General features: G+C 39.0%; 1 protein-coding gene across 9 annotated transcripts in view; it reads right to left on the bottom strand.

Annotated features, from left to right (window-relative positions):
- Positions 1-5098: 5098 nt before the first annotated feature.
- The window catches only part of GPBP1 (GC-rich promoter binding protein 1), a 37583-nt gene continuing 29536 nt past the window's right edge, over positions 5099-13145 (bottom strand). For 7 of the 9 annotated variants that reach the window (XM_009272512.2, XM_009272510.2, XM_019470265.1 and 4 more), the window contains 3 exons: positions 10249-10433; positions 7174-7276; positions 5099-6038 (listed from right to left, as the gene is read on the bottom strand). In XM_009272512.2, coding sequence (XP_009270787.1) covers positions 5880-6038; positions 7174-7276; positions 10249-10433 — 447 coding nt within the window. In that variant the 3' untranslated portion in view covers positions 5099-5879. Of the gene's footprint in view, positions 6039-6627; positions 6719-7173; positions 7277-7720; positions 7920-10248; positions 10434-13145 lie in introns of those variants that run through there. The other 2 variants (XM_009272511.2, XR_657254.2) reach the window with 2 other exon arrangements.

The raw sequence follows: 13145 nt of genomic DNA on the forward strand, positions 1-13145 counted from the left end.
CCAGTTCCACCTGCAACAATGTGTTCCTTTTTCAGCAGTTTCATCAAACAAAACACTAAAAATTAAATCATACTAATATATAGTTTAACTGGAATATTAAGGTGTTTCCACCCTGCATTTTCAGAAAAACTAATTCATTAACCTCAGCTAAGAAAATGTTTTTATCCTCTACAAAGGTTATTTGTGCAGGCCCACTTTGGAGGTGGGCAATGAAAAAAATCAGGGCAGAGAAAAATGTTCATGTGAGGACTTAGTAAAGTATCTGTGTACTTTACATTCATGCTCGAGCTTCTTTTTGAAACAGCTTTCCAATGCAGACAGAAGTATTTCTCAGCTTTTGGTAATGAAGTGTTTACAGCTTAGCATAAACAGTGGCTTGATTCAGTAGGCTGCTTACAGATCAGCTCATTTCAAACATTATCCTTTCTAACAGTATACTTTGTTACCTAAAGCAATGCTACAGGAAAAAAGCGAACCTGGTAATTGATGAAGAGGCCCTTCAGCCTGGTTATAATTTAAGTCCTGTATCTCCTGGGCAGAAAAGAACACGATACTCATGACAAGAGCCACCAATAACACCAACAGGTACAAATGGCAAGCATAGAAAATAAGTTATTGCTAACAATTCTACAATGTCCCCTTGTATTACATTCAAATTGTGTGTGCACACATATGCCAGATGACTCAAAGCTCAATCATTTTTCATCTGTCCATGATGCAGTCACTTGACCTCAGACAGGATGCTCCATAACTTGCTAAAGATGGTTCCACTTCAGCAGTCTTGCAACAGGAAGCAATGGGAGACAGAAGATGCAAAGATCAGAATAGCACAAAGGTCCCAGACATCAAGCTATCACACAGAAGGAATAAGAATCAAAAGGAAGCCACTGTACCAAAGCCACCATACTAGAATAAGCAGGATCAGAACTGCACATCATGTCTTGCTATTGGCTATACTGAGTAACAGATTGGAGCAAAAGCCACATCACCTTCCTTGACCCAGCTGTGAGAACACTAAGGCAACAGTGGATACTGTCTGGCTTCAGAGGAGGTCAGAAGCTGTCTGTTGGTACCTGATGCAAAGAGGCCTGTTTCAGAATCTATAGGCTTAGAAGATGGTAACTCAGGACAGCACACAGCCAGTCTGGTAATCTAGAAAATGCAATAGCTCAGGCCACCAGGCTGCTCCAAGTTCATCTTTCAAGCATTTGCAATTTCTTGCATGAGTTTGCAAGTCTGACTGCTTTCTGGCAGAGTAGAAGGAGTTTGCTTTCCTTTGTTTCCCAAGCTGAAACTCTGTAGTGCCTTGCTTAGTACCACCAGAACCAGTTATCCCCCAACGCCTCCTAAGGGGAACTCAGGTTCTCTCATATTGACCCAAGCTCCATCAGCCTGATGTGCAGATGCTTCTCTGGACATCACCAATCGTACCAGTTGCCAAAAATACTCCCTTCCACTTCAAAGCTGTATCTTTGACCTGGATAGGATAGGAAAGTAAATGAGCATTTGCCCTGCAAGTATGGAACAACATTTGTCTGTAACAATCATGCTATTGCCAGGGGAATAAATAGCTGCATACTAAGAGGATGTCCAAGGAAGCTGTATACAGAATGAAGCCTAAATAGCAAGCATACTCTCAGGTACCTTTATAGGGATTCAAGAAAAGCATGCCACTATAGACCCTGTAAGACCTCACATCTCCATCAGATCTCCACAAGAGACTGCAATGGAAGCAGGCTTTGGTAGGCACTGAATTCACTAACAGAGCAGTACAGTCTATTGACCAACTGGTCAAAGGTATGAATTCTTCTTTAGTCTGTCTGAAAGTCTTTCCTAGACGGCAACACACTAAGAAATAGACCCCAGAAGCTGCTTACAAATCTCTGAGGAAGCGCAAACCTCCAGAGACAGAAGAAACTTTTCGATACACACCTATGCCTCACACAGAGCCAGACTGCCTCGCAAATCGCTGCCAATGCTGGTTTAGCAAATGCTTTGCCAGCTACCTCTAGGGAAAGCTGAAGAGAGATCCAGGGAATGAAACAAACCTCAATCAGTTTGCAATAAAGCTCACTGATGACTATGAGTAACAGGAAAGCTGACCAGCTAGTCAGCACATTTATCATCCTAATGAGCCAATAATTCTTGGTGCACAACAGTAATAATCCTTAATCAGACCAAAAAGTTCCCTGCAGCTGAGTAAACTGCCTCAGCTACTGCCTAGCAGCAAACAGAAAACAGGGGAAAAAACAAAGACATCCCTGACTAAACTCTCCTTCCAGTTTCTAGCAGCCAGCAGTTTAAATGTATTTCCTGAAGAACAGGTATTCCTTAAAGAAGAAACACTGAAGTTGAGGTCCCCATCATAAATAAAGCAGATTTTTTCCCCCCACAGGCAATTACATAGGAGAACAAAAATCAAGTTCCTTCACACTGGATAACATTTCTCAAAGACTGAGATAAGCAGCAAAAATCTCTTTCAGAATCTTGATTGGGTCAATATGCATCAATGGACAACTTTACTGTAATTAACTCTCTTTTCAGGAAAGATAATTACCTTCTCTCACCAGTTAAGAGAGAAAAAGGCCCTGTCCAAGTCAGTGAGGAAGGCCTCTGGTCATTCTAGATGAGGTAAAGGAGCCCCAGCTCCCTACCATAAACACAGGTACCCTCCATACCAGCAGCAGACTCAGAAGGCACATCCCTCATGCAATAGATAGAAAATCAGTGAGTGACTCATCAATCATCTTCCCTTTTGAAGGATGGAAAGGGTAACCAGGAATATACAGTTCTCTGCCAATAAAGACAGGATGAAGAGGAGAAATGGCAGTGACTGCAAATCATACAGCAGTGCCATGTCTGCATGCGGCAATCAGTGATTAGTGTCATTGAAGTCAAGCTCTTTCAGCCCAGCACTGACAAACTATCCCCAGCAGACATTCTCTAACATCCAAAACTTGCTAGAACCTACTAAGGGAATGGGCAAGCTTAGTCCACCAACTTCTTAAGCCTTTAAGGCAGACTTCCTTGCTGGCGTTTAACCTGCTCAAGCAGAAAAACAAGAGAGGATGTATCCTGGGAATGGATCGTCATTTACACATGACAGAAGAGAAAGGCCAATGAACTACTAAAATTGCCCTGGGAAAGGAACAAAGTCAAAGATGGAAAAAGTTGCATTGTTACCTACTAGAGAATCAGATTTCATTCTGCTTTACGTCCTCAAGCACTGAACAAAAGGAGGGGAACAGCACAAAAGAATACTTAAGTACATTTTATGGAAGTAAAATATGAAAACCAAACTTTGTTTCAAGTGACATGTCCCAGGAAAATAAAAATCAAAAACTCAACTGAAAACAGAGTTCCTCAGTGAGTGACTAAAGAAAGTGTTTCTTAAGGTGGCAAAAAAGAGGACCAACACAGTACTCAGCTTTGCCAGAAGTAAATACGACATAAGGCAAGCCAATTCCTCAGTGGAAACATCAAAGCTTCTCCACTTCCATACTGCAGTGAAGGGCAAACCGAAGTAACGGAGCAGGCAGGTAACCATTTAAGCTAGGGGCTATGCAGACCCCTGACACGTCTCTGAACTAGCAGAACGGACCACTGTATAGGACTAGAACTGAACCCACAAGCATCAGTTGGTTAAGGCTATGCGTCTGCACAATATCAAATCACAGTATCAAACATGCCTGACTTCAGAAATGCAACACAGTGTAGTAGGAGTGCAGAGTAATTATGTGTATAGAGCCAGGACGGACAACACAGCAGATACAGGAGAAGCAGCCACACACTCATAGAAAAGAAGTTACAAAGGCTGTAAAGGTGTTTCATTCTACAAAGCAAAACCACTGCTCAGTTCCTGTTACTCACAGCTCATTATAAGCAGTGCTTCCATTACCAGTTTGAGGATATAAACTAGCGAAACAGAAGTACCAAGTATAACTATTATTTCTACTTTCTCTAAAGAGAATTTTCTCAATTACAACCTGTAAATTTCCCAAATCTATACACTTAGTATAACCCAATTCTTCTATAATTATAGTATCTTCCCAAAGGGTTAATTACAGAGGTGATACTTGTTACTAAACTGAATAAAGAGGGAAAAAAGTCTAAGGCCCACTTTGAGAAATACCAAGGCAAAAAAGCTTTCACTTCGTAATAAATATATCATATTCACATACCAAGAGGTAATTAGGATAGGCAGAAGATCCTGTTGATAGGATGTGAAAACTAAAACGGGAATAGACTACACCAAGGTGTCAAAGTCAGTAAAAAAAGCTGTAGGAGAGGGGAAGGAGAAAGGTGTGTAGGGCATACAGGTAGGAAAGACTTCATTACTGATATGGCAGCTTTTTCTTTAAAAAAAAGAAACATTTTTATCCTGTTAAATCCAGATGAGAAAATGGCGTGTTTCAATACATTGTGCCAAAATTAACTACATCAACATTTGCATGCCTGTTCCAAGACAAAAACTGACCTCTTGAATAGAAATCTCTATTTAAACTAATTAAAAAAAAAAAAAACAACAAAAAAAACCACAAACATACCACCTTTGGCCCAAAATTGATAGATGCCATCTTATGAAAAATGTCTTTTCCGAAAGAAGTTAAATATGGACAAAATCTCAGCTTTATAAATATTTTTGCTTTAGAGTTTTAAATTGCAAATTATTTACTATAAGAAATAGTACAATCCAAAAATATCTTGAAGGGGGAATGTCTATATATATATATAAGCTATGTTATAAATGTATGTGACATCACCGAGAGCAGTTGTGCTTATGAATTAATGCTACATAGTTTGTACAACCCTGTAGAAAATATTTAAAGAACAAAAATGAACCAAATAAAACTATAAATAATACAATATTGTTTTTTAAATGTGTGATCATAAAGAAAAAGTTTGACACAAAGTAAGCAAAACAGGTGCTTTTTGCATAGATATACTTCTGCTGCTATAAAAGCAAGATCTGGTGATGAAAATATTTTTACCTCATTCTGAAATGCAGTCACTGCTGCCAGAATACATTTAATATAAATGCAAACAAAACCTACCAGATTTAAAAACAATACCCTTGATGCTATGCACTGAGACAATACTCTGTAAATCAGTTTATTTTCCATGCAGTGGACAAATCCAGTCAGTGTAATTATTTTTCTGCATGTGAATAGTAAAATCAAAGTGCTTATTTTCCCACAAGAAACATGTTCACTGTGAGAATACTGGGTCTTGCAATACCCCATAAAGCTTTCAATTTAAAGGTCTGTTCCAGAAATTTGGAACTGTAACATCAGGGTCTTTTGCCGCTAATAATGACGACTACACTACAAATGGCTAAAGAGCAGTTATGTGTGGAAGAAGTAGAACAGTACAACAGCTCAATTAAGGAAAAGAGTTTTAGTGCACTTTGCTCATTTTAGCCAACATGCTACATTGCCCTTCTTGCGTACAAAGTGGACTCACGTTGAAAGAAATGACTTGGCAAGCAAAACACTGTGTCAAGCTGCCCTTTTTTTCCTTATAGACTTGGACATTTTAAGACAGAAGCTTTGCAAGACATTACACAATTCTTTGTTTTTATTATTAAATGAGAAAGTCTGATTTGTTACATTGCCACATTGCTAGTCAGAAATGCTTCAGTGATGAAGAAAGTCAATGGTGGGTCAACCCAAGTCCTCATTCTACAACATTCGTTTACAAAGAAATTATAGTAATGTTCAACACACCCAACGCAACATTCCTTGCTTTCTTCAGAGAGAAGTCCCATCATTCTTCCTCTAGTGGGTATGTTACTACATAAATTAGGAATTTTTTTTGGACAACACATCCCCATATTTTCATGAGATCAAAACGGGCTTCTACAGATGTTGCAGAAGTCTTCACACATCATCATCATCTGATGTATCACTGCTGCTCGTCTCAGAATCCTCATTCTCCAGAGCAGGTTTGAAAGTGCTGTTTTTCCAGGGGCTAAATTTAAAATCACAGATGAGGCCATTTTTCAAAATGCCGTTTTTCCGAAGGCCATTTTTTTGTAACTGAAATAAGAAAACAAGATGTATTTAGAAAAAGAAAAAGCTAAACACAACAATCTGTTGCTTTTCAACATTCTCTACATCTTCATCTCTGGGTTACATTAGATCCACAGCACTACATTTCCATATAAACACACAAAGGAAAACTCCCTTTTTCTGAGAGCCTTCACTTCTGGGCCAGCCACCTGTATCCAAGCACCTCCAACTGTGCTAAGCTCCTGCAGTCAACGAGAGCTTACCCTCTTCTCTCCCACTTCCTCAGACGTCTTGCCCCAGTGATCCCTCCTCCCACATGGTCTCTCCTGCAATGCAGTCCCTTTTTCCACAGTGCTGAAAACATCTGTGCTAAGAAGGGCAGGGTCTGCAGTAAGGAAGGGGCCCAGAAGAGGAGAAGCAGCAGGGAGGAACTGGAATCCCAATCTACCTGATGCAGTTGGAAAGTCAAAGACACTGGAGAGAAAGGAAACAACTGATTCTAAAACAAGAAAGGAATTACTGCATTTCCACACATAGTGCAGAAGCTGGGCAATAAGCCAAGCATTTAAGAGTTTAATATTCCAAATGCTCTTATAAATATGCGTGTGGCTAGACTTACATAAATATCAAATGTTCATTTTTAACACTGCACAAGATTCTCCCTTCCAGCTCCTCCTCACTGACCCCATCAGGTATATACAACACTCCTAATTTAAAAAAAAAAAAAAATTTAAAAAAAATCAAATCTGGATTGCCTTTTCAGATTTTGTTAATAGTGAACTAAATGTCTCTCAATTTCCAACAGAGAAAATTTAAATTTTGGAGAACCAAGGAAACCGCATAAAAACCTTGAAAGAAAATTCCCTTTCCTCAGGCTAAGCTGAGGAGCTGGAAAGCCTGTGCGATTCTACTACCAGCAATGCTGAAACTACTCAGAAGTACTCCCTTACCCTTCCCTTGATTTTTTGAGAATAGGCCTTACCTACAATAAACACTGGTCCCCTATCTTTTTAAAGCAATTACTCTTCCAAAAGCACGATACTGTAATGGTACTGAAACAGCAACATCCCTAACCATCAAAATTACTGCAGTTCCTCCTCAAAAGGTAGGCATTTAGGGTAGCCAACTACAAGTTCATAATGGAACATTAACTTAGTGTTACCTGTTCACTAATGACTCGGAACTCCCTCATCTCATCCTCTGTTAGTGGAGCACATGTTTCATCATTTTCACTGTCTTCCTGCCAGCCCATCTCCTTTAACAACCTTTAAGTTAAAAAGGACAACATTAAGGAATTTGCTACACACACTCAGACATTTCTCTGCCTACATATGTGTGTAAAGATCTGTAACAAATGGATTAATCCATAATTTTTTTCAAACGAACTCTTGCATAAACATAGGTTAAAAGCCTCTGTAAAGATCTGTAACAAATGGATTAATCAGTCCATAATTTTTTTCAAACAAACTCTTGCATAAACATAGGTTAAAAGCCTTACAAAAGATACATAAAGCATAGCAGCTGAGAAGTTCTCACGTCCTTCACAGATGACCCTGTTTTACCACTACATGTGGTAAAAACTGTACCTTCATTTTAAGGCAAGAAATCTGTGTCAGGTGGAAAAGTAAGAATGTATTTCCTTTGCATAACTGGTCTGGTGGAGCAGCAGTGTACCCCCTTGAAAATCGTATGAAGAGATAAACACTCACACTGAGGGAATCCTGGATAACAGAGCAGCCGTGAGGAATACTGGTGGTGTCCCTCCATGGGAACCAATTCATCATGCCATGGCCTCATATAGTTTCTTTTTTTTAGCACATGCTAATGTCAGGGCCAGGATGGGTTTCTTTGCAATTGAGTCTCACCCAACGGCAGATGCTGGTATTTCAGCACAGGCAGACTACAAAACTAGGAGCGAGTTTTGGGATGAGGGGAAGAAAAGAAAGAAGAGACTGATTCCTCTCATGACTAAGCTTGAGATATCCAAAGATGCAATAATCAACGTGTTTTAGCTAGTGCCAAAAGTGGGACAGCAGTATCTGAGCAGGCAGACAGTGGTTTTATATGTGAAGACGCTGTGAAAACAGGGGTTATCTAAGGGTGAAGACATTGTGACATTTAACAATGAAGATGAGAGTTCTCTTGCTGCAAAGTTTTTGCCAAAAGGATTAGCACCTTCTTTAGGCAAACCATGCACCTGTTGACCTTAAATGTTAAAGGAGGTTAAAGCTATTTCACAAAAAATAAAGAGGTTTCTAAAGGATATGCCAGAACTGACACAAGAAACTGGCACTTAGAGCTGAAGAATGGTGAATATATCAAAACAGGGAAGTAAGACGAACTCACAGTTGATGCCATGTGCCCAGCACTTGATTTAACCAGATGTCAGCAAAAAATGTCCACCAATATAACACACCCACCATCACCCACCACCCCCCCCCACAAAGAACTCTAGGTCCCAATACAATGGATGTGCACTGGGCAACTTGCCAGTGACCAATGACACAAATGACTGTTGTTAAAACCATAATAAAAGCCTGGAATTGTAGAAGGAGAAGGGGAGAACAGCACTACTCTATTATAAAAAAAAGTTAATAGGACAATAACAGAAATGGAAATTATATCGTCTGTAGCATTTGGACCAAATTGGACAATCAGACAGCCAGGAACACTTAAATCTTCAGGAAGCAGCAGAAATAATATGCAAGTCATCCAAAACTCTCTTTTAAGAGAATAAGTGCATTTGTATAGACATACAGAACAAGACTGGCAATGCCAAATGCAATTCAATGATAGTTATATTTTTGGCAACAGTAATTTGCATTAGAAAGTTTTACTGCAAGCAAGCTAAGATGTTAACAGTATTACATACAATAAAAGTGAATAGTTACAGAGCTCCTGTTAATGTAAATAAAATTTAGGGCAACGCCTAATTAACTTTTAAGCAACATTGTCTAAAGTTAGCAGGGCCGCTGTCCCTTTAAAGCAACACTAGGCTTCTAGAATGGTTAAAAGTGTGAACTACGTAAAAAAATTAAACTTCAGATTAGCAAACTTGATACCAACAGGATGGCTGCATGTTGGAAACTTCCCCAGCAGAAGGGAAGCCCAAGATATATTTTGTACAAGATGTGCCAATATATGCACAAGTATCCCGTGAGTTAAGCTGGTCACTTCGAGTCCAATTTACCACAAAAAGCCTTACCATAACATCTGTCTACGTGCATGCAGAGGTCACAGCCAAAGGGCTGGGACAGTACGGAGACACAGCCTGTCTGGGATACCACAAAGGACAGACACTTGCCCAGAAACCCTATGAAGGCCATTCAAAGTCATCTGAATGGAAACATGAGAGTTAGATTCTACTCTTATCTTCTAGTCAAAACAATCATCATCAGCAGCCTCTAGTGGCCAAAGATTTGTGTCTCCATAGCCAATGGTGGAAAAAAAGGAACAGAGCAGAGTGCATTTCACTTTTCATACTCATGAGGCATAAGAGGTCACAAAAGTTTCCTCTGCAGGTACTACAAAAGGGAAAGTTCTCTAGTCCAATGTATATGTATAACCTATCACTAAAAGAAAAAAAAAATTCTATCTAATCTATCACTGCAATTCTGTAGTTGCCAGAAACAGTAAGAATCTGACAGAGCTCATGACAAGCTCATCTCCAGACTGAGTTGTGATTTCCCAGCAGCATCATTCTCATCTCTACCAGTTGCTCCTGCAGTTACTTTTATGAGATACTAGAATTGTTTCAATCCTTTTTTGAAGTTACTTTCTCCCTTTCCAGTGCATTGTCTTGTGATATCACTGACAGTGTCAACTAGTCAGCTACAGAAATAATTGATTACTTTAACAATGAGGAAAAACTCACTAGATTTTTACATAAGATGCAGCATTTAAAGTATTATTAACACAAATAGCAATTACATGCATTGTAACTCCTAGACATGCAGATGAAAATCAGAGGGATGGAGTCACTATGCAGTTTGCTTTACTTCTTTAGAAGGAAATACATAAAATTTTTAGTAAAGCAAGTTTAAGACAGTACACAAGTGTAGTAGAAACGAAATATATTCCAAGTTAAATTAGTACATGTCTAGAAGTTAAACTTTGACAGTATTCATTAAACATTTTATGTGTTCTCAGTTTTCAGATTCTGACTTCTGAACTAGTAAGAATTTATGACATGCTCACTTACCACAAAGGAACACTTTATATTATATAAAGTACATACCTATGCTCTGCCTCAAGTGAGCTTGAAAGAACATCTGCCTGAGGGAAAGCTGAAGATCGAATGATCTGTTGAGATGTAATTGAAGCATTGCCATTCTCCTGCGGAATTTCATTTTCAAAGTTTCGGTTTATATCTCTCTCATGATGAGGGCTGTTGCTGTTATGCAAGTTAAAGGACTCATCCTCCTGTTAAAAATAATAATATATTACAAAGTTTAAAAGTAAATTCCATTCACAAGTAAACGTCTGCAACTGCTGCAACTCAGTGATATCATTTAATTTAAATTAAGTTTAAATGGAGACACTCTATACTACTTTGGGGGTAATTCTGTTCATACTTCTAGAATTTGCAATACGTGGATACTACAGAAATCTTAAGTTACGCCACCGATCAAGTAATGTAGAAAGCAACTTCCATGCTCTGCCTCAAACTTTTTTCTACAAAGTTTCAAACATACCTTAAAATTCAAACTTATTTAAGCTGCCTTTCATACTTCCAGAAATCACAGGTTACCTGTTGAACTTACAAGCAATGTTCCAAATTAAATATCAGAGCCATGCGTGTCAGGAGAAGTCTGAAAGCATGAGAGTTCTCAAGTTTACTTAGTGTAAGGGGCAGGTCACAGCCACCATACCTCAACCAGCAAATTCATCTACCACAAGTTCAGAAAGACTGGATACTGCTCTTTAAATTCAGACAATTTCCCCTACACACAGGCACTCACCACAGCTTCTCAGGCTGTTGTTAACAGCAACTGTAACTTACTAGCCATGAAATAAGAACTAGGAAGATAGTTTATTTAGAAGCATACTGTTCAGGTTCATTCATGTATTAAAAGCTCTTTAATCCCATAAACCAGAGATGCTTCTTTTTATTCTACTCATTCAGCAACCTGCAATTCTTATTTAGTAATGAGCCAAATAGCCTCAGAAGTCTTACCAGCTGTAGAAACAGAGGAGAGTATGATCGTTATCTAGTTAACACCCTTTTGAAAACAAAACCCTAAACTGGGCATTTAACAGCATTATCCATAGCAGAAGGCAATTACTCAATCAGCCAGTTCTGCACTTACAAGAAACCATACTTTGGAGTCCAGGATCAAGACCATCATCATCACTTCCCTCTCACTCACAGTGTTGTCTGCTTCCAGAAATTTTAGAATACTCAGCAAGAATTTCTTAAGAACAAGTATCCCAGTAACATACATTCAAGCTGTTAAATCATACGCCTGAAGAATGCATATCAGATTATCAAACAAAATTCACAGAAGTATTAAACCATTTTAATATATATAGGGCAAAATAGCTTCTTCCAAGCATGATTCAGCTGCTGATTATGATTTGCCTCGTTATTTCAGAGGTGAAATCTATTACTGCAGGCCTTAAAATTCCATCAACAGGATCATGTTATAGAAGATTGTTGTGCAGTTATCTCCCCATCCACTCAGTTGCACACCATGTCTTCTACTGCATTTAAAATCAATGTTGGAAGTAGGACAACTATTAGTTACATGATTTGTTTAACATCTTTTCACACCTGTTAGTGAAACAGCAATGGCAAGGAAAGTGAAGCGTGCACTTACCAACAACTACTCCAGGCTACGTGTTACATACATTTGTCCAAGGACATTACAACTTCCACTAATAAAAGCCTTTTTTTTTTTTTAAATACATTTGCTTCTGAAAGTCAGCTGTGTAGAATGGGGCAACTAAATGCTTTTGTCATGCGTATCATAAAGATATTATGAACTCCAGACAATTTCAGGAACAGAAACCCCTATCAAGTTCATGTACTATTTTTAGAATTCTGAAGCTCAAGACAGTGTTTCCCAGTATCTTTTTAATCTTAAGTCAAAATCTTTGTGTATTTCTTAAACACACATGAACAACATTACCCCCAACATCCATCTCAGGGTGCTCAACCACAGAACGCCTAATGGAAAGATGCAGACCTTTAACTCACATGTACAGCTAAGCTGTACAGTCCCATTACAGAAAATCTTATTTTGTCTGAAATAGGAACAGGGTCAGAAAAGTCAATCTTACTTTTATGAACAATGCACACTGGCACTCTTTCTTTTTTCACGTCTCTGAATCTGAATAAACCTTCCTCAAAACCACTCAATTTATCTGGCTGATTTGTAATTTATGATGTTTTTTTGTTTTCTTAAAACACTTTAAACCATTCATTTACAGCGAACAGGCTTATAATCACCTCATCCTAAATAATGTAATATTTATCTTCACTTAGACTATGTATGATAACTATGCTTATGGCTTGTTGGTGGCTGGTAGCACTGACCCAAATATTCTCCGGTGCCAGCCAAGCACTCCATAAACCAACCCGGATTGAAAGAAACCTGACACGTATTATATACAGACAGTATAGGCCTCCAAGTTCTCAACTAGGAAGTAAAACCAGGTTCTTTATATATGCATAAATTGAACTATTGCTCCTACAACTAGACCAAGAATAGAGAACTTCTGGCTACCTAAACACTCTAATTAGAAAGGAAATGGTTTGAAAAGCAGAACCAAGTTTTTCCATTAGTTGTTTTGTAGGATAAATAACAGCCAAGGTATGAAACACTGCCCTTCACAAGTCTGGGCAGTGGGATGGCATCCACCCAAGGGTACTGAGGGAGCTGGCTGAAGTGCTCACCAAGCCACTTTCAATTATTTATCAGCGGTCCTGGCTAACCGGGGAGGTCCCAGATGACTGGAGGTTAGCAAACGTGACACCCATCTACAAGAAGGGCCAGAAGGAGGATCCAGGGAACTACAGACCTGTCAGTCTGACCTCGGTGCCAGGGAAGGTTATGGAGCAGATCATCTTGAGTGCCATCACATGGCATGTACAGGACAACCAGGTGATCAGGCCCAGTCAGCATGGGTTTA

Source organism: Aptenodytes forsteri, unplaced genomic scaffold, assembly GCF_000699145.1.
Source record: "Aptenodytes forsteri isolate BGI_AS27 unplaced genomic scaffold, ASM69914v1 Scaffold92, whole genome shotgun sequence".
NCBI lineage: Eukaryota > Metazoa > Chordata > Aves > Sphenisciformes > Spheniscidae > Aptenodytes > Aptenodytes forsteri.